General features: G+C 35.1%; 1 protein-coding gene across 2 annotated transcripts in view; it reads left to right on the forward strand.

Moving 5' to 3' along the window:
• The window catches only part of LOC150105134 (AP-5 complex subunit zeta-1-like), a 220,029-nt gene that overhangs the window by 66,941 nt on the left and 125,336 nt on the right, over nucleotides 1–27,752 (forward strand). For both annotated transcript variants that reach the window (XM_090396170.1, XM_090396169.1), the window contains exons 6-7: nucleotides 6,111–6,314; nucleotides 22,763–22,800. In XM_090396170.1, the coding sequence (XP_090252296.1) occupies nucleotides 6,111–6,314; nucleotides 22,763–22,800 (242 nt within the window). The remainder of the gene's footprint in view (nucleotides 1–6,110; nucleotides 6,315–22,762; nucleotides 22,801–27,752) is intronic.

Here is a 27,752-nt window from a genome sequence, read left to right on the forward strand (position 1 = left end):
GGACCTATGAAGGTTCCATCTAACAATTGGTGTTCCACCGATGACTGGAATTGATGTGCCTGTTTCTATTAATGTAGGACAATGCTATCTATTAGGGAATCTGTTGAATATGGTTCTGGTTGTTGGCAGAGGGTGGTCTTCAGAGTCTTTAGTGACTATGCGTAGATCTGGGGCGTAGGTTCTGTTCCATTTGGCTGAGTGGAGAGTGCCCTCCTGCTTGGTATCGTAAATCAAATACAGGTTGTATGTATCCATCCAGTTAACTAGATTATTACCATCCCAGTTGTTAGAGGAATAGCCCGACATGGTGTGATGAGAGTTGAAGTCACCAACATAGATAGCAGGATGAGGTGGTGGCCGGTCCATCTGATCAGGCCAGGATTGCGATGGTGGTTTGTACACATTGTAGATGGTGGTATTTTGAACTTTAATACCCATGGAGTATTCTATATCAGGTGCACATTGGGTTATGTCCTTGAGGCCAGGCTGGATGTAGGTTGCCAGGTCATGCTTGGGATGGCAGTTATAAGGTATGAGAATTAGGCCTGGGATCTTTAGCCTATTGAGAGCTGTGTCAGGCACATGGGTTTCCTGGAGAGCCAAGACATCAATTGCTTTGTCTTTGGCTATTTTACCAATGAGTTCGGCTTTGGATTTAGATAGTCCTTCTATGTTTAGGGAACATATCTTGAGAGAGTGTTGTTTAGGGGACTGTAGCTTATTTTTCGAAGCTTGCCCTCCACCCAAATAAGCAATGCGATCCTTGTTATTCCGGGTGATGATTGAGCCAGCATGGAGCTTTTTAAGTTTTGAATTCATCATAGTTGGTGTAAGTGGTCCAGGAGGCTTGGTACCTTTAGACGCCTTGTTTGAGACATTAGCTTCATGTTATCTGTCTGATTCATCTCTGGGGCTTCTTATGTCTGAAGCACTGACCAGACATTCAGTCAGGAATACATATCCATACTTGAAGTAGAAAAAGCCATCAAAAGCCTGAAATGCGGAAAGGCATTAAATTAGCATAGTTCAGAAGGCTTGGACAGAGGGACGAATTCCAGTTGATTGGAGTAGAGCTCTCATAGTACCCATACATAAAAAGGGAAATAAAATGGAATGTGAGAATTACAGAGGCATTTCATTACTGAGTGTACTTGGTAAGATATATTCGAGAAACAGTTGAGACAGATTGTAGAAGAGAAGTTTGGTGAAGAACAAGCTGGATTCAGGCCAATTAGAGGCTGTCAGGATCAGATTTTCACTTTACGACAGATAGTTGAGAAATCATGGGAATATAACAAAGATCTGTATTTAACTCTTGTAGATCTGGAAAAGGCATATAACAAGGTGCCAAAAGAGAAGCTATTCCAAATGCTACAGTTATATGCATTATATCAAGCAATACTTAGTCATTATTTGAGTTGTAAGTCAGCAGTTATGATTGAAGGTACAGGAAGATGGTTTAATGTTAAATCTGATGTCAGGCTAGGATATACATTATCCCCTCTCTTATTCATTATCTATATGAATCACACTATGAAGGAAAGTGGTATTAAACCTGATATCAAAATTGGAGTTGTTAATCTCAGCTCTTTGCTTTATGCAGATGATGCTATACTTCTAAATAATTCCAATACAAGTCTGCAAGATTCCATGACTAAATTGGATAACTATTGTAATAGACATCTTATGAACATCAGCATTAAAAAGACAAAGACAATGAAAATCAGCAGAAACATTTGCAAATATCAACTGCATTGTGAATGGAGAATTTATAGAACAAGTGAAACATTTCAGCTACTTAGGCACGATTTTTAGTGAAGATGGTAAGTTAAATATGGAAATAGACAACAGAATCAACAAAGCTGGTATGGTAGGAAGTCAGCTGATTAAATTTATATGGAATAAGAGAAATTAGCCAAAAACACTAAATTATCTGTATACAAGACAGTGTTTAAACCAATTTTAACTTATGGATCTGATCACTGGGTTAGAACTAAAACACTTGACCAAAGACTAAAGACTGCAGATATGAGAGTCCTGAGGAAGATTAGGGGCATGAACAGATGGCATCAATATCATATTAAAAACGAGGATAATTAGGAAAGAACTTGATGTTGTTAACATCAAGTTCTTTCCTAATTTTAAGGAAAGTGATACCACCTGAGATTAGCAGATCTAATCTCAGGTGGTATCACTTAAACAGAATATGGGAGAGGAAGGATTAGCAAAAAAGTGTTTTCTGCCAGGTTGGCAGGAAAAAAGACCCAGATGGAGACCAAGATATAGGTGGATTGATACAGTAAAAAGTACCTTAGAAGACAGAAATATGAGACTTGATAATATTGGAGTCTTGACATTTACTGATTTTTAGGAAAATTGTAGATAGGAAGTTAGTAATGATGTAAATTTTTCATGTAATACTATCATATCCTGTACACCCCTTGAGGGTATACAGGATACGATATATATATATATATATCAATCATATATATCAGGAATTCTATGATGATGATTCTGCTGACCCTAATGGTCAAAATTTTATCACTCATCCAGTCATGTGGAACAAATCAGAGAACATCTTTAGATGCAATGATTAACTTGAGAGAAGAATTGTGGAATCTAAGAAAATCGTTCTCAATCCATTACATCCTAATACTAACCTCAGCTGTAATCTCTCTGATTGTCACTGCGCTGTTATCGAACTTTGGGGTTCACAAGGCTATGACTGCATGTATATGCCCAACAATCCAGAATGTCTTTGTCAGTAATATGTTGGCAATTTAATTTATAACTTTTCTTTTGCAATTTTTTTTGTATTTCTCTTTTCATGTAATGCACTGAAGTCTTGTGAAGATGAAAATAGTTGTAATTAAATAATAAAAAAAATCGTATTTCTGTTTTTATCTCTGTTTTATATTGACATATGCACCTAACATATCATCAAAGTAATCCTCACTGGCATGGAAACATACATTCCTCTGAACTGCCATCCCCTAACTAAACCCTGGTTCTCCAAAAGATGTGCCAGGGCTGTACAAATCAAGCATAAAATAAATGAAAAATCAAGCATACTACATCTGGCTCAAATCAAGAACTCCATCCTCCTTCAATGTTTATACTGAAGCCCAAAGTAGATGCAAGAAAACTACCAATGCTTCCAAAACAGAATTTGAACAGGCAAAAAGCAAGAAACTTGCAGCCTGACCAAATGGCAGCCGTACCTTTTGGTTTCTTTCCAAAGCATTTGGTTGTAACTTTTGCCCTACACTATTCCCATCCCTATCATACCCAGATGGCTCTATTGCATCATCACCCACAGAAAAAGCTAATCTCCTGGCTTCACACTTTGCCTCCAATGTACACATAACTGATAATGGCAAATGTCCCCCAATCATTCCAACTGCCTAACATACAATGTCCCCTATATCCTTTTTTCCAGAAAGAGATCAGAAACCTATTGTCTAGTTAGACACAAAAAAAAAAGTCTCCTGGCCCTGATGGCATTCCTCCACTTGTCCTGAAGGTCTGTGCAGTAGAACTGACTCCTATCCTATGCCACCTGTACATACTCTTACTCCACTGGTATCTATTCCAAACCCTGAAAATTGGCCTATATTCAACCTTCCTAAGAAGGGCGACAAATCACTGCCATCTAACTATTGCCCTATCACATTCACTTTAGTTCTATCTAAAGTGATGGAGAAAACCATCAATTCTCAACTCCTACACTATCTTGAAAGCACCCAGCTATTAAGCGATCACCAGTACAGATTTCACTGCTGCCAATCTATTCTCATCTATCACCCATCTCTGGACAAATGCCATAGAGAAATTTGGCAAATCTCAAGTGATTGCACTTGATGTCGCTAAAACTTTTGATTGGGTCTGATACAAAGACTTACTAAGCAAACTCCTATCATTTGCACTGTCTCAGGATTTCTGCAGTTGGATTGCAAGCTTTCTGTCTGGATGCACACTATATGTGATGGTAGATGGTTCCCTATCCTCTCACCACCCAACTAATGCTGGGGTTCCACAAAGTTCTGCTCTCTCACCAACCCTCTTCCTTCTGTATATCAACAACCTACTTCAGTTGACCTCTAACCTAATACACAGTTTTGCAGATGACAGCACATTGCACTCCTCCGTTTCATTTGACAAACCTTACTCTACACAACTCACTTCAACCTACAGAACATCAACCACCACTGCCCTCAACTCTGACCTCCAAACCATCCTCCAATGGGGCTCAGATAACATTGTCAACTTCAATGCTAGTAAAACCTAGTTCTGTCTTATTTCTCAAAAAAAAAAAAAAAGAACTATTTTCCCCAGTATTATTTTTGATAACACTCCAGACAGGATGAGATTTCTCTTCTTGGAATTATGCTATGATCAGGCCTCTCCTGGCATAAACACATTACAACCATTGCATCCTCAGCTTCCAAAAAAACTAGGATTTCTCGTTCACTCAATACGTTACTTCACCTCTAAACATCTGTTAACCTTATACAAATTAAAAATCTGCCCAACTATCGAATACTGCTCTCACATTTGGAGTGGGGACTCCTAAAAGCTCCTTCAAAATGCTTGACTCAATACAGAGGAGAGTAGTTAGATTGATAAATGACCCATCTCTTACCAACTCATTCCTCTCACTTTCACACAAACGTTTGGTCTCTGAAATTTGTTTATTCTATAAATATTTCCATGGCAAATGTTCATCTGAAATAGCATCAATAATCTCCCCACTCAGTACTAAGCCCATTGGAACACATACAGCTGCAGCCCAACATCCTTTCACAGTACACCTTGAAACCAACAAAACAAGTTTCTTTTCCTCCTTCATCCCTGCTACTGCTGTATGTAAAACAGTCTTCCCCTGATGTATTTCCCAAGGAATACAATATACAGGCTTTTAAATCAAATGCAAATAAGTTTCTCCTTTCCCAACCCACTACCCATATATGGTACTAACATACTATCGGTTGATCAATTGACCACTCATGCATGGGCCCAACAACAACAAAAAAAAAAAAAAAACTCCCTTGGCTTTCAGTCATTTAATCTACTTCAAATAAAGCTAAGTAAATCCATTATATCATATATATATCTATTTATATATATATATTAAATTCAGTTTCATAAATTTTTTTCAATAATTCAAGTATTTTAAAAGGGATAGAGTTGTATAGCAGATGATCTTAAAAATGGATGACAGAAAATCTCTAGTCACAAACTGGGACAAGTGTGCAATTTACTAGCTGGTAATCCAGAGAATGTTAGTGAGTTAAATGTGAATAAAGAATTGATAACATCTGTAATTACCATGGAAAGAAAATAAATTTTCGTTTCTTAAAATTTTTTAAGAAAATTAAAATTTAATTTCTTTTAAAATTAAAAGAAATTAAATTTTCTTAAGAAAATAAATTTTCACTTTGTTCTCTATTATTTGTGTGATAAGCAAAAATTCAATTTTTCAATTAAAAAATGTCTTGAAAAGATTTTGTTCAAACCAGTTTATAGTGAATTTAGTTTTACTAGCAGCAAGAGTTAGTACTTCTGGCACAATCCAGAATAGTGATTACAAGATTTGCAGACTGTTGCCAGTGATTACAACTTAGATATTGAACTAATGCTTGTGAGCTGGATTTTGAATAGTCCTGGTTGGCACCTGTTGCCTGACAATATGATCATCACACTTCAATGAACGTACAGACATTTATGATTCACAAACAGGTTGCAATGCTCACCCATCCTCATTACTCCCCCCTGATTTTGCTCCAGCAAACTTTTTTTCTAGTTCCTAAACTGAAGATAAGATTGAATGGATGCTGCCAGTTTGATAGTATTGAAGAGTGTGACAACAAGAACTAAATACTTGCACAGCAAATGAGTTTTTCCAAAGCTTCTATGAATGCTGTAACAAGTGTATTCGGTGCCTTGATGATTATTTTGAGGAAGACGAGTGGAAAATAATTTTCTGATTCATATTTATTTAAATTTAATCTTATTACTTGTCAACATGTGTATTAAATCTTTATTAATTTTTGCCACGTTGTGTATATCACTTACAGTATATTTTGTATTAATGAACTTTTATCTTATAGCTCACCAATGTGCACCAGAACAGATGTTGAATGTACAGGTGTTTTCCATGTTACGAACATGGCTACTTTGTGCATGTGGTAATTTACCATGCAGTGAAACAGTGAACAAAACTCATTCATCCCATCCTGCTGATGTGGTGTCAACCGAATTAAGCCACACTATTAAGGAATATTGTCTGAGGATTATAGAGCAGTGTGATAGAAGTATGTATTTACTACTTCATTGTAGTTGTTTTGATATTTCAGATATTTAGTTTTCCTAAATAAAAATCTTCACTGTTATCCAATCTAAAGAATTTTTAACACAGTAAAATAAACATTAACTTCAGTCACTTTAAAGCTTTACTTCTGTACTGCCTGACTCCTTTTATTTATTTTGGTTTATATTCATTTATCAACAGTCTTGGATATATCGATGTTTAATTTATTAAACAACAATGCATCCACAGCTGTCTTTAGCTGTACATTCTACTGACCTATCCTTTGTCATTAAAAAAATATAGACTTTTCATTCACTTGCTTACTTAACATGTACATAATTTTAGTAGCCTCTTGTTAAAAGAATCCCACCCCCCCATTTACTTCTTACGGTATTATGAGAAATCTCTGTTGTACACTAGTGGCCAAAATTGTGGAAACCTTTTGGAAAAAGTGTATTTTTGAGGTTTGATGTCTCATAACACCACTTTTTTTTGGTGTAATACCATAAAATTATATATCAATGGAAAGATAATTTAATCAAGAATGTAATGCAACAAATTTGTTCAATTATCTGTATTCTGTGAAAAGTTATAGCCAAATAACTAGAAAAAAGAAGCACAACTTGCTTAGGTTCATATGAAGTAGCATTCCTTCATTTGAATGTAGCCAATGAGCATGAGTGTTTAGAGAGCCAGTCAGGTGTCATCTTGTTTTAGCAATGAGCCAATAAGGTCACAATAGGATTCAGCTATTGATGTCATGTATTGGAGCTGAGAGGAGGACATTTGTCAGTGTGTTATGTGATTGCAATCAAGTTGGGTTTTTTTTTTTTTGTGTGTTCTTTCATTTAATGAGCTTGTAAAACGTAATAAAATTAACAAAATGGCGCAAAGAGTTGACTGGTCACCCAGAAAGCGATGGCTGGCATTTCTAAATTTTGAAGCGGTATAAGGAGACTTAGTCACTACAAAACTAGACTGGTTGTGCACCTTTTCTTGCCTTTACCAGTCTAGTTTTGTAGTGACTGAGTCTCCTTATACTGCATCAAAAATTTAGAAATACAATGTGAAGTTGAGTGCAAGGACTGTTCAGCGCAGACTGCAGGAATTTGGTCTAAATGCTAGAATTCCATGAAAAAAGCCATTTTTATCTCTCAAACAAAGGTTGAAAAGATTAAACTGGGCTAAAACCCATGTTAACCGGACAGCGGAACAATGGGACAGTATTATTTGGAGTGATGAGATCAAAATCTCCCTGTTTGGTAGTGATAGCATAAAATACGTAAGGAGAAGATTTGCATCCTGATTGCATTACACCTACCGTGAAACACCCACTTAATGTTATGATCTCGGGTTGTATGACATCAAAAGGTGTGGACAGAATTTGCGTGATTAATGGGAATATAAATGCCCAAAAATACATAAATGAAATACCTGAGCCCAAACTGAAACCTTCTGCATGTGATCTTTTCCAAGATAATGAAGCATTTATATTTCAACAGGATTCAGCTCCATGTCATGTTGCTGCCATGTGCAAAATGTGGTTTCAAGATAATCATATTCCACTGCTGGAAAGGCCTGGGAATAGCCTAGATCTTAACCCAATTGAAAATCTATGGAGCTGACTAAAGAAACGTGTTAGTCAGAAGCAACCCACCAATAAAACATAATTAATTGAAGCAATAATTCAATCTTGGTTTCACATTATAACAGCTGCAGAACTAAAAAACTTGGTTCACTCCATGGGAAGGTGTTGTAAGGCCGTAATTAATGCTAAAGGTTACCCAACTAAGTATTAACTCACATTGTGAGAATATTTGTATATCTCATTTTTTCTATGTGTGTGTGTGTGTGTGTGTGTGTGTGTGTGTGTATGTATGTATGTGTTTCACTTTTCTTCTTTATAACTGCTGTTCTAATAAAAAATCCTTCATAAAAGTTATTACATTACATTCTTGATTAAATTATCTTTCCATTGATATATAATTTTATGGTATTACTCCAAAAAAAAAAAAGTGGTGTTATGAGCCATTAAACTCAGAAATACACTTTTTCCAAAAGGTTTCCACAATTTTGGCCACTAGTGTATGTTGCACAGTCAACTTTCACTGCAAAGAACTTGTAGGACCAGGAATAGTTTGTTATATTTCCTAGTTTTCCCTTAATGCACCTATGGGACTTTGGACAAGTTTTTTTTAGTAATTTGAATGAATGAGTTTGTTATAATGATGTTTTGCTATTTAAATGAAATATATGAATGTGGCTTCACAGATCTTCCTAATAACTTCTTAGCAAAGCTGATAAGTTATTAGTAAGATCTATTTATATCTATTAGTCATTTGTTCACTTTTATATTCAACAAATCAATGTATTATCAATCCCCCATCAACCATCATTCCATTGTGGTGTTTACTGAATGGCTTTAAAAATTCAAGAAACATCACAGTGCATACATATTTCCCTTATTCACTGCCTTTCATTTTATTATAAGATATGAGCAAGTAGCCTGCCTTATAAAGTAATTTCTCCATGGTTTTTTTATATTCTTAATTTATTTTTTAATTTTAGACCTTACCAGTTATAATTTTAAAGTATATAATAATTTGATATCACTGTTTCATCATTTTCTCTTATCTTTCCTTTATTCTCTTGGGACTTTACCAGTTTGCACTGTTTAACAAAAAGTGAACAGTGCTAAACAATTCCTAAACAATTCCACACATTCATTTAAACACATAGTAATATTCAGACACAGAGTTGTATCCCATGAGGTTCTTCTGTTGTTTAGCATCAGAAGAAGAAGTTGCTAATCTTGCCATTAGTCACTTAATGGAAAGATTAGCAACTACTGCTAGCTTGTCTTGTTACTACATTTTGGTATGAACTGAAAAATGTGTGGACAAATATTGTATGCCTTACTGTATTATTTCAGACATACAATTTACAAACCTCCATTTTCTTGTTCACTCCCTTCCTTCCGTTCTTGAATCAAGTATCATCAGTCCTTCAATAACTTGGTTTCATCTTCTGTTATAGTCTGCTTTCAGCTGACTGAAAGTTGACTGTGACAGGAGCTGGAATTAGCTCCTCCTTGCCAGTTCCTTCTCATATTCTAGTTTCATCTGCTGTAGTGCACTTTAGTTTTTCATTCCATAGAATACTTATAAGCTATGAACTGACTTCCATTTCTAACTACATTCTTTGTTACTACCAAATACAGGATTTCTAGATCCACGTATTTCATCTGTCACATGCTAACTCAAGTAAATGCCACATAGCAACAATGCCTTCATAGCGTAGTTATGAGGATGACAATATGACATTGGTCCTTCCTTTGGTTTGGAAAATCCTGGGTTCAAATCATATATAAATGCAAGGAATCTTAAGAAGAGCTTTTCAACTAGAGAGAGTTAACCTGTCTCATGCGGAGGTGGTAGGAATGTTATAGAATTTTTCCATCCTACAAAATTTGCAAACCAATAAAATGTCACCTGCAGCTTTACTCACAACCTTAATTGCTTTAGCTGTAATTCCAGCCAAACCAAGAAAAGGTGTTCCTTTTCCTTCCAAAATACGGTCATCTACCTTCATTTAATATCATTTTCATTAAAATCTTCCATAATGGTTACTTGTTTTGTACTCCTCGATCCAGTTTGTCTAAATATAACATTTTCCTCTTCTTGTCTGTAAAAATAGTTTCTAATTAATAAATTCATTCCATTTGTTTTTCCCTTACACCAAGGAACTTCAAACTCACCACTGCCTTGTTCTGTTCACCTGCCTGTTTGGAGAAGAATAATTTGTCTATCAGGACTACTGCTTTTTCTTTTCTTCCTGTCTCCTGGAAAGTTTAATACCTATCTGTTTCTATTCTCATGGAGAACAATTATTATTATACAGGTATTTCCATGGAATCAGCAATGTTTACTGCAATGGAAGACTCACTGCAGTAGACCAAACTAACCTTTATACACAAAATAACTATCATACCTTTCCTTAAACACATTCACTGTTATGGTACTCACAACTAATTCTAGCAATTCATTCCACTCATTCACCACTCTCCAAACAAAAAAAATCTAGTCTGCACACCCTTACTAACAACACTCTTACACGACATCCAGGGGTGGCTCTCTCTCTATTCATCACGTATTGATTTTCAATCTTATAGAACTCCCTTTAATAATTTATAAGTTTTTATAATGTCTCTACTCCTCCTCCTGGCCCCAAAATTCAGGTGACCAAATCCATGTACAGTAGTCAAAATGTAGTCTAATCATCATATTCTTATAAAGAAAGAACAAGCTGTCCATCTTATTAGTGTGTTTTTCAACATTCAAGTAATTCTTTGAACTATTTTACCAATTTTTACAATATGCCTTCTGAACTTCAACTCCGTTCACAAATTACTCCCAAGTTCCCAGCCTTATTCAGTTTCCTACAATCAAGTACCATCAGTGTGATACACATTGTGTAACTTTTTCAACCCATTTTGCAATATTAAATTGACAACTATTATCTATTTCCCACAATGCTAATTTATTTAAATTGCCATTGGAGGCAGTGGATAATGGATATCCATCCAACTAATGGTATCCAATGGATTATTATTATTATTGAGAGAGACCTTCAGGGACTCATCGAGGAAGACCACATACTACACTAACCAGCTATCATACTTATTCTTGAATTCATTCACACTGCTTGCAATCTGTTTTAATCACGCACCACCCTATGAGAGAAAAATCTAGTCCTCACCCCCTTTTTTTTTTAGCAGAATTCATTCTCAGCTTCCAAGGATGCCCTCTGGTTCTTTCCCCACCCTCCATAAAATGAAAAATTCCATCAACCGAAATCCTGTATGACCCTTTCAGATGTTTGTATGTCTCAATCACATCACCCCTATTTTGCTAGTGTCTGCAGTTTACAAATTCTCAATCTTCTTCATAATTAGTATTCTAAATCTTAATATCATTTTTAACATGCTCCTTTGCATTCTCTCCACTGTATTAGAATGACAACAGAAACCAGGAGACCAAACCTGCACACAATAGTCCAAGTGAAGTCTTAAACATGTTAAAGTTCATTTCAGCATTGCAGTTATCTTTTGATTGTATTTGCAATCTTTGCTAAATGGTTCCTGAGCTTCAACTTGCTATCTACTAACACTCCAAGATCCCTGGCCTGATCAGTTTCTTCTAGCATAATCCCACTAATACAATAACACAACATTGGATAGCTAATCATGCCAAAATATCTACATCACCTTTATCAGCTATTGCCCCCCCCTCCCAGTTTTGCATCATCAGCAAATAACTAAATATCGCTTCCCTTAACTTTAAATCTTTCTCTATATTTTATCATAAAAAAAAAAAAAAGCAGCAGCCCTAGTACAGAATCCTGAGGCACATCACCTTTATCTTCCTCGATTCCACTTGACTATATAATACTCTCTGATGTCTGTCTATCTGTCAGCCATCCCATATAGTCGAGTGGAATCGAGGAGGATAAAGGTGATGTGTATCAAGGTTCTGTACTATGGCTGTTGCTTTTTTTTTTTTTTTTTTTTTATTCATATCGCTTCCAATTTGCTCAAACTTTTGTAATAGTTTTCCATGTAGTATTCTGTCAAGTGTCTTTGCAAAGTTCAGCAGTATTATGTAGCCATGTCCCATGTCTATTTCTGCTGTCATCTTTTTATAAAATTATGTAAATTACTAAGGCAGGACCTACCTGTTGCAGAACCATGCTGTCCATCAGAGAGTATCATATTCCTATTCAAACATTGTTAAATTTTATCTTTAACAAATTTTTCCAATACTTTAACCAGAGATCTTAATTAGCCTGTAATTTGGTATTTCTTTCTTGGAGACACCTTTATATAATAGAACTATCTTATCCTCCTTCCACTCCTTTAGAACTTGACAGAGCTGAGACTTAGATTGAACACCTTCATCAGAGGCAATGGCAATTCTCTTTTACGTTCACATAGTACATGGGCTGACATGCCATCCAGTCTCACTGCTGTATTCACATTGATATCTTTCAACATGTTGAGTAACTCCTGTTCATCTACATCAGTTTTGACATGAGTCTGTCAACTGCAAAATCTCCATCTGGATAATATACATTTGCAGTGTGATCATTCTGCAACTCCAATGTTTTTATTTATTTATTTATTTTCTTGTCTCTTTCACCTTCCTGCCATACAACATTTTTGACTCTCTCTCTCTCCACTTCATACCATAAACCATTCACTCAGCAATGAATACATTGAACATCATATATCGTATGAAATCACTCATGCTAAAACCCAGTGAACAAGAAAGCCTTGGTCAGCATTTTCCTTGTATGCACTGATGCCATGAAAAACACTTTCTGAATGATATTCCATATTAAAATTTTAAATAACGTCATATTCAGCTTTACAGTCTAAAGTAAATAAAATGTTACCAAAAATAGCTGCTAAAATTACTAATATTCATTAAAATAAATGACTTATCTGTAAGCCATATGAAGTACCACTACTAATGTGCCACTCTAACACCACCAATTTCCAATTTGGACATCTCATGTGAGAGAATGTCAAACATACGATGCCATCTTTACAATCTCTTCTGTCCCAAAATTTCATTGCCATGCTGCATTCATTTCTGGTTATCATTCTCCAAATTATGATAGTCGCTTAAATTTATATGGAATAAGAATAAGAATATAAATTTATATGGAATAAGAATAAGAATATAAATTTATATGGAATAAGAGAGAAATTAGTCAAAACACTAAATTAGCTGTATACAAGACAGTGTTCAAACCAATTTTAACTTATGGATCAGAGAGCTGGGTTAGAAATAAAACACTTGACCAAAGACTATAGACCATAGGTATGAGAGTCTTCAGAAAGATTAGGTGGCAATATCATATTAAAAATGAGGATATTCGGAAAGAACCTGACATTGTTAGCATCCAGGAATGTGTTAGCAGAACTAATCTCAGGTGGTATGGTTATTTAAACAAATTGGGAGAGGAAAGATTAGCAAATCAAGTTTTGCTAATCTTTAATCTTTTAAAAGATTACCAAAAAGACCCAGAGGAAGACCAAGATATAGGTGGATTGATACAGTACAAAGTGCCTTAAAAGATAGAAATATAGAATCTGATACTGTAGGGGTCTTGACAGGTAATGGATTGATTTGGAGTTAAATTGTAAATAGGAAGTTAGTAATGATGTAAGTTTTTCATGTAGTACTATCATATCCTGTACACCCCTTGAGGATACATATCAGGAATTTGATGATGAATTTAATGTCATGCCTACATTTCCTTGGAGACAACCAACCATCTGCTACTTTAAAATCATCATGACCCAGCTTCTTAGCTAGCTCCTCTGACTTCTTTTTTGACATTGCACCACTGACATACACTGCTCGTCCAGTTATAATGGAGAGCCACTGATTTAGGCATCCTCAACATCAGGATAGTTACATTCAAGCATCCTTTTTTTTAGGATGTTCCTGCTTTTCCATGGCATGTCCATTCTTCTTGCAGTTTTATATTTCAGTACTCCTGTTATCTCCACCTGACTTTGATTTGGTCTAGTAAGGTAATTTTTTCAGCTTGTGACAAATTTTTATATAACATCTTGATCCAAAATTTTATAAAATTTAAATTAAACACAAAATATCAAAAACAGAGCACTCTGAAATCTCTACACTTTTCTGATTATTCATTGGCTCAGCATAATGAGATAGTCATAATCAGCATAATGGTGAGAGGAGTAAGGGATCATTTGTCACCCAAAACATGTGGAGAAACAAAGCTGACGAGTCATTTATAAGCTGTGGTTTGGCACAGTGTGACCCTTGTGCTCCTGGCACCAATAAGCCTTAAACCAACTAACCATTCACAAGTGATTAACTCAGAGGGATAATCTTTGAGTACTGCATCTCTTGACCCAAATAAATGGTTTGTTGTCACAAATAAGTGAAGAAAAATCTGATAATTTTCTTGATTTGGCTTGGTTCTTTAAGATTTGTCTCAAATGGCTACCCCAATTAACCAGACTCTACTATATTTCTATTATTTTATCAGAGCAGGAATTTGAATCAGGAGAGCAGAAGCAGTAATCAGATCATGCAAAATGGAAAAGGAGAGTAGAAGTAACAGATAATTTCTGCACTTTGACTTTTCTACAGATATTTCCATGCCCACTGTTCAACAGAACTAGCATCCATTGTGTCCCCCATTTCTGGTAAATCTACAATAACATAAACAGCAGCTACCCAACATCCTTTTACAGTTGAAATGCTGATTCACCAAACTGCTATTCCCATTCATCTTTCATTCTGTCTACTTCTGTTTTCTGTAAAAAAAAAACTTTATCCATTAAGTATTCCTCAAGGCCTGCAGCCTTCAGCTCTTCAAACAAATATATCAACGGGTTACTTTTCTCTTAATCCTTTCCCACATACAGCATTGGTTTGACATATGCCTTATGGGCTCTCATCTACGGAAGATTTTAAAAAGTTTCCATAAAAAGGAAATACAAGTTTGGGTTGAATTACTAGAGAATGGGCTTACATCTACTATAGTGTATCTGGAAAACGAATTCATTCCATCTACCTCTGTTCTGTACTTTCTCCATTAAGTATTCCTCAAGGACTGCAACTACCAGCTCTTCAAACAAAAATATCAACAGGTTACTTTTCTCTTAATCCTTCCCCCCCCCCCACAGCATTGGTTTGACATATGCCTTGTGGCCTCTCATCTATGGAAGATATTAAAAAGGTGTTCCATGAAAAAGGAAATACAACTTAAGATTGAATTACTAGAGGATGAGCTGACATCTACTACAGTGTATCTGGAAAAAGAATTGCTTAATAGAGAGTTTCAAAGAATAGTGAGGATTTATTATTCTGGCAAGTAGGTAGACAGTTTGTGTTAGAGCACTGCTAACAGCATTTCTTCCAGCTTGATCATTAGAATAGGAGATGGAAAACCAGTTTGAGTTGTGAAAAAAAAACTCACTGTTTGAGTATTTACATTGTAGAAAATCAATCTTCAGAGATAAATAACCAGTTGAGGTGACAGTGATTATCATCATCATCAAATTCCTGATAATGACCCTCAAGGGGAGTACAGGATATGCTAGTACTATGAAAAACTTACATCATTACTAACTTCGTATTTACAATTTTCCTCCAAATCAATCTGTTACCTTTCAAGACTCCAACATTATTAGATCTTATATTTCTATCTTCTGAGGTACTTTTTACTCTATCAATCCGCCCTATATCTTGGTCTTCCTCTAGGGCTTTTTCTTGGCAATCTGTCAGAGAACACATGTTTTGCTAATCTTTCCTCTCCCATTCTGTTTAAATGACCATACCACCTGAGATTAGCTCTGCTAACACTTTCCTGGATGCTTACAATGTCAAGTTCTTGTTTTTAATATTATATTGCTGTATGGAGTAATTACTTCAAAAAATTGCCGTATGAAACAAGCAGTGACAGCACAGTAGTAAAAAACACTCAACAGGCATGCAATCAGAATACATATCCATACTTGAAGTAGAAAAAGACATCAGAAGCCTGAAATGTGGAAAGCAGGAGTATATGATATTCGACATGCTCAAGTATGGAGGTATAAAAGTCTTACAGTGGCTTTACTGCATAGTTTAGAAGGCCTGGACAGAGGGACAAATTCTTGATGATTGGAGTAGAACTTTCATAGTACCATATACAAAAAGGGAAATAAAATGTGAAAATTACAGAGGTATTTCCCTACTGAGTGTTCCTGGTAAGATTTATGCAAGTATTCTTGGGAAACAGTTGAGAAGGATTGTGGAAGGGAAACTCGGTGAAGAACAAGCTGTATTCAGGCCAAATAGAGGCTGTCAGGATCAGATCTTCACTTTATGACAAATAGTTGAGAAATCATGGGAATATAACAAAGATCTGTATTTAAGTTTTGTAGATCTGGAAAGGGCATATGACAAGGTGCCAAGAGAAAAGCTATTCAAAACACTAACATGCTTCGTATGGTGTCAATGGTTTGCAAGTCAGCAGTTAGAATTGAAGTACAGGAACATGGTTTTATGTTAAAACTGGAGGCAGACAAGAATGTACATTATCCCCTCTCTCTTAATTATTACTTATATGGATCGTATTATGAAGGAAAGTGTATTAAACCTGATATGAAAATCGGAGATGTTAATCTCAGCTCTTTACTTTATGCAGATGATGTTATACTTCTAAATAAATCCAGTTCAAGTCTGCAAGATTCCTTCCCTGACTAAATTGAATAACTATTATAATATATTGGTATGAAGGTCAGCAATAACAAGACAAAGATAATGAAAATAGATAGAAGTATTGAAAATATCAACTGCATTGTGAATGGATAACCTATAGAACAAGTAAAACATTTCAACTACTTAAGATGATAAATTAAAGATGGAAATAGACATCAGAATAAATAAAGCTGGTATGGTAGGAAGGAAACTGAATTAATTTATATGGAATAAGTGAGAAATTAGCCAAAACTCTAAATTAGCTGTATACATGACAGTGTTTAAACCGATTTAACTTATGGATCTGAGTGGTAGGTTAGAAATAAAACACTTGACCAAAGACTAGATGCCTCTAATCTTTCTCAGGACTTTCATATCTGTGGTATCTAGTCTTTGGTCAAGTGTTTTATTTCTAACCTACCACTCAGATCCATCAGTGGCAATATCATATTAAAAACAAGGATATTAGGAAAGAACTTAATATTGTTAGCATCCAGGAATGTGTTAGCAGAGCTAATCTCAGGTGGTATGATCACTTAAACAGAATAGAAAAGACCCCTGTTGCTTTTGTCAGGGAACCAGGGGTGAACAGTGGAAAGACAGCTACTAGAACAGATCCTGAAACACATTCCAACTCAACATAAGCAGAGCTCAAGATGGGTACTATCAATATAAGAAGCATCAGTGGAAAAGGAACTGAACTAGCAGAAGAATTGGACAAGTATCACATTGACATAATAGACCTGACTGAAAAAAGAAGACAAAAACAAGAGATTTTTCTAATCAACAAATACAAAATGTGATATTCAAGCAATAATAATAATCAGGGAAAAGGAATAGCTATAGCATTCAACACTAAATACAAGGATATTCTTGAATATCCTTGTATTTAGCAATATTCAAGCAATATCAAGTATAGCAATGTGGGCAAATATCAGAATGGGGGAACTGGACAATTAAACTTATTTGTCACAGAAGGTTTATTAAAGAAGAAATGGAGGAATTTTTTGAGGCTTTGGAGAAGGCAGCTGACACAATGAGAAAGGAAAAGTTGGTCCTTGTTGGAGAGCTGAACAGCATAGTAGGAAATGATTACCATATAGCAGGGGTATCCAACTACACATTCTTTTGGAGCCAAAATAATTCCATCAAGACTAATAAGAGCCACAGTCTTTGACCGATGTGATGGTATGGGAGTAAGTGTGTGCGCATGGCGAAGTTGTAACAAGCTTGAAAGAACTGCATTGACTAATTATATGCCTAATTTTACTAAGAAAATGGATACAAGAAAGGCCTCTACTAGTAAATAAGTAACTAAAATTATTGTGTTTCGACTTTAAAATTATTCTAATTGTTCAAAGTAAACTTCATGTAATGTGTTTCGAATGAAACTTTTTTTATTGCAGTAATTTTTTTTTTATTATTTTTATTTTTTTTTATTAACCATGTTTTTCTCTCGGGGTGCTTAAGGGTCAAAGCTGTATAACTGAGAGGAGACCTCCACATAGCCTTTAAAGGAATGCAGAGAACCAACGAGGGCTTCTGATCTAATGTCCAATCCTCACCTTCTCGTGGTGCACCCTGTTGGGTATCTACTTTGACACTAAACGAACGAGGATGGGCTGGCAATTTGGGATTTAGCCGACCAAATTGTATTCTTATTGGTTAAACTAAAATAAAAAATGATGGTACAACATCACAAAATTTCATGCCGGCTGGGGCATCGCCCAGTTAAACAAGGCCCCCGTTGTTTTTGCCAGGGAACCAGGGCAAACAGCGAAAAGTCAGCTACTGGAACAAATCTGAAAACAAACCCCAACTTAACATCATCAGAGTTAAAGATCGGTACTATCAACGTAAGAAGTCTGAATCACAAAGAAATGGAGCTAGCTGAGGAATTAGAAAAGTACCAGATCGACATAATAGGGGTGACTGAAACAAAAAAGACCAAAACTGGTGAGATCTTTCTGAGCAATAAATACAAAATGTTATATTCAGGCAATGACAGTCAAGGAAAAGAAGGAGTAGCCATAGTATTCAACACAAAATACCAGGCTAATCTTCTTGAATGGCAGTCAGTCTCAAGTAGAGTAATGTGGGCAAATATGAGAATGGGGAACTGGACAATGAGACTTATTTGTGCCTATGGTCCCACAGAAGGTTCTACTAAGGTAGAAGTGGAGGAATTTTTTGACGCTTTAGAAAAAGCAACTGACACAATGAAAAAGGAAAAGTTGGTCCTTGTTGGTGATCTAAATAGCAGAGTAGGAAATGATTGTGAGACATACAAAAATATTTCGGGAAAATTTGGAGAAAAGAGCAAAGCTAATAATAATGGCAAATATCTGTTGGATTTCTGCTCAGGACATGGATTAGTTATTACTAACACCATGTTCCAACATAAAAATGTGCACAAATTCACATGGTGAGAAGAGGCTAGGAATAAGAAAAATCTCATTGACTATGTTATTGTTGATAGTGATGTTTTCTCCCTGGTCCAGGACACCAGAGTGTACAGAGGATTTGAAATTGGAAGTGATCACTATTTAGTCTTGAGCAAGATAAAATTAAATTTCATATTGAAAAGAATAACATGTAAGAAAGTTTTAAAGCGAATAAAAGTTGAGCAGCTCTCAGATGTGAACTGTAGGCTAAAATACAGAAAGATTATTGAATCTTTCTGTATGAATCTTTCTGTAAAATGAAAGAGTTTGAGAACATGAATCAAACCTTGGAGATTCAGTGGCAAACTCTGAGAAAACATTGATTGATTCTGCCAGAGAGGCATGTGGTGAGGTTGTGTGCAAGGATAAAAAAATCAGAACTCCCTGGTGGACACAGGAAGTTAAAGAGGCAGTGAAGGAAAAGAAGAAAGCATATCAAAAGTTCCTGGCAAATAAGTCAGCTTTTACTCTTACAGAATACAGAGACAAATGTCAGAAAGCTAAACAGTGTGTAAAACTAGCTAAACAAAAGTCATGGGAGGACTTTGGCAAGAATATAGAAAATAAATATCAAGACGGTGGCAAAATATTCTGGAGGTTGTTGAAGAAGCTTAGGAATGGAGGTAGGAGTGCTGTAAAAGGAGTTAGAGATGATAAAGGTGACATGAAAACAGGAGAAAAAGATATCCTTGAAGTATGGAGTGATTACTTTGAAAAACTGCTAAATGAAACAAGCAGTGATGACAGAACAGTGATAAAAAACACTGACCAGGCATGCAGTCAGGAATACATATCCATACTTGAAGTAGAAAAAGCCACCAAAGGCTTGAAATGTGGAAAGGCAGCTGGAGTAGATGATATTCGACCAGAAATGCTGAAGTATGGTGGTATAAAAGTCTTACAGTGGCTGCACTGCATAGTTCAGAAAGTTTGGACAGAGAGACGAATTCCCGATGATTGGAGTGGAGCTCTCATAGTACCCATATGTAAAAAGGGAAATAAAACTGAATGTGAGAATTACAGAGGTATTTCCCTACTGAGTGTTCCTGGCAAGATCTATGCAAGTATACTTGAGAAACGGTTGAGAAGAATTGTGGAAGAAAAGCTTGGTAAAGAACAAGCTGGATTCAGGCCAAATAGAGGCTGTCAGGATCAGATCTTCACTTTACGACAAATAGTCGAGAAAGCATGGGAATATAACAAAGATCTGTATTTAAGTTTTGTCGATTTGGAAAAGGCAGGTGCCAAGAGAGAAGCTATTCAATACGCTGCAGTTATATGGTGTCAATGGGACATTATATCAAGCAATACTTAGTCTTTATTCGAGTTGTAAGTCAGCAGTTAGAATTGAAGGAAGTACAGAAAGATGGTTTAATGTTAAATCTGGTGTGAGACAAGGATGTACATTATCCCCTCTGTTATTCATTATCTATATGGATCACATTATGAAGGAAAGTGGTATTAAACCTGATATCAAAATTGGAGATGTTAATGTCAGCCCTTTTGCTTTATGCGGATGATGTTATACTTCTAAATAAATCCGCTACAAGTCTGCAAGATTCTCTGACTAAATTGAATAGCTGTTGTAATAGATATGGTATGAAGGTCAGCAATAAAAAGACAAAGACAATGAAAATAGGCAGAATCATTGAAAATGTCAACTGTGTTGTGAATGGAGAACCTGTGGAACAAGTAAAACGTTTCAGCTACTTAGGCACAATTTTTACTGAAGATGGTAAATTAAATATAGAAATAGACAACACAATAAGCAAAGCTGGTATGGTGGGAAGTCAATTGAATAAATTCATATGGAATAAGAGAGAAATTAGTCAGAACACTAAATTAGCTGTATATAAGACAGTGTTCAAACCAGTTTTAACTTATGGATCTGAGAGCTGGGTCAGAAGTAAAACACTTGACCAAAGACTAGAGACCACAGATATGAGAGTCCTGAGAAAGATTAGAGGTGTGAACAGATGGCATCAATGGCAATATCATATTAAAAATGAGGATATTAGGAAATAACTTGACATTGTCAGCATCCAGGAATGCGTTAGCAGAGCTAATCTCAGGTGGTATGGTCACTTAAATAGAATGGGAGAGGAAAGATTAGCCAAACAAGCGTTCTCTGCCAGGTTGGCAGGATGATGTTATACTTCTAAATAAATGCGGATAACTCCCAGAGGAAGACCAAGATATAGGTGGATTGATACGGTACAAAGTGCCTTATACAATAGAAATATAAGATCTGATAATGTTGGTGTCTTGACAAGTAACAGACTGATTTGGAGGAAAATTGTAGATAGGAAGTTAGTAATGATGTAATTTTTTCATGTAGTACTGTCATATCCTGCACACCACTTGAGGGTACATCGCAGGAATTTGATGATGATGATGATGTTTTTCTCTCTCTCTTCTCTTTTTTTTTTTTTATTCCTCTTTTTTGTTGTCACCTCTTCTCTTTTTGTTTATTTTTTACTGGTAGATCATGAAGAGTGTGGACGATCGTGACACGTGGATGTGAGCTGCATGCAGCTCACAAGCCACGTTGTGCCATCCATATCATATAGAAAAATGTTTTGGGAAATTTTATAGTGTATTCACTAATCATATCGCATCATTCATTACCAGATTTATTCTCATTTTTTAATAGTATCCTATTATTTTTACACTTTTAATCCTTTGTTCATAGCTGTTTTAAATTTTAAAACTCAATGGAGCTGCATCTTACTATTTTACTCATCATTAATATTTTACCATTCATCACTATCCAAACCCCACTCCATATTTCAAAGATTGTTGTTGCCAAAAGCACAGCAAAGGTAGGCAATATATATTATTATTTCATTAAATTTTTATTTTATTTTTAATTAAAAAATAATGTTGCAATCAAGAGACATGTTCTTTCTGATCTAGGGTGCTCCAGAACATAAAAGCTTTGCTTATCTCTTTACATTAAAGATTACAAAAGGAGCAACATGAACTAAATTCATAGACAATACAACATTCTGGGAAAATTTGGAGTAAAGAGCCAAGCTAATAATAAGTGCCTGAATGTTCAGAGGTATGTGAACATTCTGGACAATGCTATTTATACGGACAATGCAAAAGGTACTTTTTACCTCCTTTTTGTCGGTAGAAATTATTTTGCCACACAAAGTTACATGGGCAAAGAGCACTATAATATGGGGCAGAAATTTGTTATGTATGAGAAGAATTGTGCACTGATTGGGTCATTTGTGAAAAGGCCAGAAATGTCAAAACTGACTAATAAATCATCTTTGCTGAGCATTATGTTTTTAGTTTTGTTTATGAAGTGTTGTGTGTTCTTATATAGGTGCCAGGGGGGGGGCGAGCCCCTTAGTATATACATAAAATTAAAAGATTTATTAGTAATAAGTCAAGCACAAAGGTCAACACATTGAACATCATCTTCTTTGATCATCTGAATCTCTTTGCAGCATAAGTACCCATCTTCAAAGCAATCTCTACAGATAGCTATGAATAAGGATACTCAAATTTGTAAAACACACTCTCTCTCTACATATATATATATATATATATATATGTGTAGAAAGAGAGTGTGTGTGCTGATTTTACACTCACTTGTAAAAATATTTTACACTTTTTTTTGTATAGTCGCCTTTTTTTACCTTTAATGATTTATCAGAATTACACCATCTTATAACTGTACTAATGGTCCTTTTTTTTTTCAGAAGTTGCACAACCAGATGCTATTCACTTTCAAAAAGCAGTAAGTGAATTTTAAACTTATAATTCATATTTGTTAAACCAGTAACAAACATGATAAGATTTTGTCAACTGCATTGTCACCCACTTAAACAAGATCCCTACTCTTTTTATCAGGAATAGAGCAAACATAGACTGCATTTGACGAGTCAGTGACTGGAATGAACAGTGTGAGAAGAATTGAAGATGGGCACCATCAACTTAAGAGGTAGCATAAGAAGTAAGGAATTGAACTGATAGAAGAACTGAAAAAAAATGAGTGAAGATAATTTGCAAACTTTGTTTGCTTACACTAGGCTAAAGGGATTAAACAAGAATATATAATTTCTTGTCAAATACAATTTACTGTGTTGCCAAGTGAAAAAACTTTGTACAAAAGTAATGAGACAACTTTGGTAAGAATATGGACAACAAATATCATGAAGGTGGCACAAAATATTCTTGAGGTAAAACAGGATGCTTATAAAATGGAATATTAGAGGCTGCATTCCCAAACAAGCGAGATTCTGATCTTTCAAGATTAATTTAATTGAAAATGCGTCTATTTTACACACATATTAAAGTAGTTCTTTATTTTCAAGATTATTTTAACCACATCTTAATAATAATAATAATTGTATGATGACCACATCTTAATTGCATCTTGTATAGCTGGCATGCTTGAAGGTTCACAGAAGGTTGAAGACTGCTATTTCAAGAATCTTTCAACCGAAACCGGACTTGCAGTTTTCAACTTCTGATTGTAACCTCTCGGTGTGTGTAACCCTTCTCCTTCTACTATCTTTGCTCTGAAAAGATCATGAAATTCTTCAGCCTCAAGGTGATCAGCGGCCTCATCATTCATGCTTGAGATTGTGGCACAGTGACTCTTATAGCCACCCACAACTTGCAGCAAAAGGTGTCAGTTACTTGTCATCTTTCAGCAAATATTCATACAAATTTTGTCTTCTCTCATATGATCACCTCAGACAAAGGCATATTCTGCTTGTTTTGATGCTCAATCCATATAGCCAGCATCCTTTCCATTTTCTTAATTGCGTGAGATCGGATTTCATTACTCTGGTCATGCTGAAATTCATGAATGATTGAGCACTCTTATGAGTTGTATCAGCATTACGATGAATGGTTCTCAATATAGAATCATTCAATCCCATGGCCCTTTAAATATAAATGCCATGTCACCTCTAGCAAATGATTCAAAACTTCCAACTTCATCTCTAATAAATGGGATCTCCTTGGTCTTTATTCACATTCTTCTTTTCACTCTTAGTTTCTTCTGTTTTTCTCTTGCCAGACATCTTGCTCAAAGAGCACAGAAGTTATTTTTACAGATAAAGACTACACCACATAGACCAATAAGACAATAGTTACACAATGGACAGAGGTAGGAAACAAGGTATATGCACAGAAGCTTCCATGACTTTGGATAGAAAACAGCAATAGCCCTTATGTACTGAAATGAAACCATGTATATGCAAAAAGCCCAAGTAATAAAAGCATGTATAGCAAGACTTACCTGTATTTTGAAAGATTATTAAACAAGCGAAACCATGATTGGTTGTTATTATTATTAATAAGAGAGAGACCTCCAGGGAGTCAGGAACTTCGAGTGAGGCCATACTATTCGCACCAGCTGTCATTCCTGTTCTTGAATTCATTCACACTACTTGCACACACAACATCCAATGTCAATCCATTCCAATCACACACTCTATGAGAGAAAAATCGAGCCCTCATGCCCTTCTTGAAAGCATTCATTCTCAACTTTCAGAGATGCCCTCACGTCCTTTCCTCACCCTACATAAAATGAAAAATTCCATTTACTTCATAATCTGATATCATTCTCTTTTGCACTCTCTCTCTCTCTCTCCACTGTATCAAAATCACCATGGAAACCAGGATACTAGCACTCAATAGTGCATGTCAGCGTTTGTTTCAACATTGAAATTATTCTCTGAGTTGTATTTACAATTTTTGCTATATGGCTGTTGAACTTCAACTTCCTGTCTACTAAAACTCCAAGATCTCCAGCGCCATTATCCCGTCTGTGTAGTGGTTCTCAGTAAGCATCTACAGCTGCTCTTGATTCGAAGAAAAATGCTGAACAGCGAAGAAGAGTTTTAGTTTTGAGAACAGATACCATATAGTGCACTTGATCAATGATTACTGGTGGTGTTACACTTTTTGGATGCCCTTCATGTGGATCATCTTCAAGGCTGGTATGGCCACGTTTAAACTCGGCAGCCCAATTCTTAATTGTCAGAAACAAAGGAGAAGAGTGCCCATAAACTTTTATGAACTCCAAATGAATTTCTTTTGGCGTTAAACCTTCTTTTACAAAGAGTTTTATAACCACACAATACTCAATTTTATCCATTTCAAGGGATGCAGACAACACTTTTGCTTCAGACAGCTGTATAAAACAAACTGTTTGATAGAATGACTTGCAATTTCACATGGATGCTTATGACAGATGTACCAACTTTGAAAAAAAAAATCGTGCCGATAGTGTTGCCATCTACGGTTGAGGCTGAGAACTTTTCAGACCACCCTCGTATTTTTTGCTCACATTATTCATGCTATCATCGATTCTTTCATTCAGCAGATTACTGGCAGTGTTTTAATAACTTTCTATTACTATTCATTCACTGCTCTTTTACAGTATCTCTTTTTGTTATCAGATGAGCACTCATTCTTCTTGTTGCATTCTCACTACTATCACTTTCAATCACCAATATGTTACTGCCCATCAAGTCCACATTCAAATCACACACTTTGTACATACCCTCCTTTCATCCACTTTAAAAGTCATCCATAATTCTTCTTTTCTTCTTCTTCCTAACATGGAATTTAGGCCAAGTGGCCTGTTCCGGTCTCATACCATCTTTTTCTTTGTCTTCTGATTCTTCTTTCTCCACTTATTTTGTATCTGTATAATATTTTTGGTAGTCTGCTGTTGTCCATTCGATTTAAATGTTCTAGCCATTTTTGTTTATGTAGTAATTAAATGGTTTTTATTTTCAGCGATTGTAAGATTTCTTCATTTGTTTTGTGGTCCCACTTGGTATATCCAGCTTTTCTGAGGAACTTCATTTCTGCTGTTTGAAATAAAATACTTGTTCTAGTATTTTATTATCTATCACTATTTTACTTCTTATTGGGTTTTCTCCTTTGAATGCCATTATTTTTGTTTTTTCTTTAGATATTGTCATATTATGCTGCTTTGAGATATCATTTAATGATTTGAATGATCTTTGTAAGTCATCTTCTGATGTAGCTAATACTGTTTGATCATCTGCAAATAGTAGTGTATCTATCTTCATTTGTGGGATCATTTGTATACCAAATGTGTTATGCTGTTTCCAGATTGTTAATATTTCATTTATATATATATTGAAAAGCAGAGGTGAGAAGGTACATCCTTGTCATACTCTTGATATATCTTTCCATTCTGAGATGTGTTCTAATTTAACTGCTATTTTATTTCCTGTATATATTTCTTGAATAGATTGCAAAAGTTGGTTTGGTATGTTTAAATCGGTTAATATTTTAAACAATTTTTGTCAACTAATTTTGTCAAAGGCTTTTTCATAATCACTAAAGGCCACGTGTGTTTCTTTTTGAAATTCTCTTCTCTTTTCTATTAATAATTTTAAAGTAAAAATTGGATCTATGCAGGATTGGCCTTTTCAGAAACCATTTTGTTCTTCTAGTAATTTTTCTTCTACAATGCTGCTTAGTTTCTCTTTTAATATTCCTGCATATATTTTATATCCTGTATTCAGCAGGCTAATTCCCCTATAATTATTGCAGTTGTTTTTATTTCCTTTTTTATAGATTGGGATAACCAGTGCTTTTTTCCAAGAGTTAGGGGTTTTTCTGGACATCCAAACCATATTAAAAAATTTCAGAAGTCTTTCATTAAATTTTTCACCTGCATTTTTGTATAGTTTTATATTTATATTGTCTTCTCCTGGTGTTTTTCTATTTTTCATCTTCTTTATTATATTTTTCAGTTCTAACATTGTGATATTTTCTATTAGGTCATTCTTTGTCTTATAAAATTTTATTTCATTGTTCTCATCTGTCCAGAGATTTTGGAAATAGGTCACCCATTTTTCTAAATCTATTGTTTGTATTTTTTTCTTCTCTTTTATTTCTTTATTCATGTATTTTATTACTTTGGGTTGTGGCTTAAATAAATCCTTTTCTAGTTCTGTTACGAAATTGTTCCATCTTTCTCTATGTTTTTTCCTTACTTCTCATTTTGCAATTGCACTATTTCTTTTATACTCTATTTCTGCTTCTATTGTTTTGGAATTAGCCATTTCTGGTAACTGTCCTTTTTGGTTTTTATTATATTTCTATTTCTTTGTTCCAGTCTCGTAGTCCTCTTTTTCTAATCCATTTGTGCTTTATTCCTAAGGTTTCTGTTGCTGCTTTTGTGAGAATTTGTTTCCAATTTTCCCATTCATCTTCTATGTCACTTGATTCATGTGTGGTTTCTGTTTTTAAGTTTGTGCATTTTTGATATTATTGTCTAACTTGAGGATCCTGTAATGAAGAAATTTTGTAGCTTGGCTGGTAAAAATTTTCAATTCTATGTGTTTTTAGCAACTTTGGTTTAAAACAAATTTTTGCTGATACCATATAATGATCAGAGTTTAATTCAAAGTCTCGATATGCTCTTATGTCTAAAATTAACTCCGCTAATTTAAAATTTGTGATAACGTAGTCAATTACTGATTTGTATCCTCTGACTGACCAAGTATATTTATGTATTTCCTTCTATTTAAACATTGAATTCATTATTCTCATATTATTGTAAATGACAAAATCGCGCAATCTGTGACCATTTTGATTACATGTATCTTCACCAAATTTACCAATGTTTGTTTGTATTTTTTGTTTCCTATTCTGGCATTTAAATCTCCTGCTAGCAGTAAATAGTCAGTT

Source organism: Typopeltis vanoorti, chromosome 7 (genome assembly GCF_054136105.1).
Source record: "Typopeltis vanoorti isolate ZY-2024b chromosome 7, IOZ_Tvanoo_1.0, whole genome shotgun sequence".
NCBI lineage: Eukaryota > Metazoa > Arthropoda > Arachnida > Uropygi > Thelyphonidae > Typopeltis > Typopeltis vanoorti.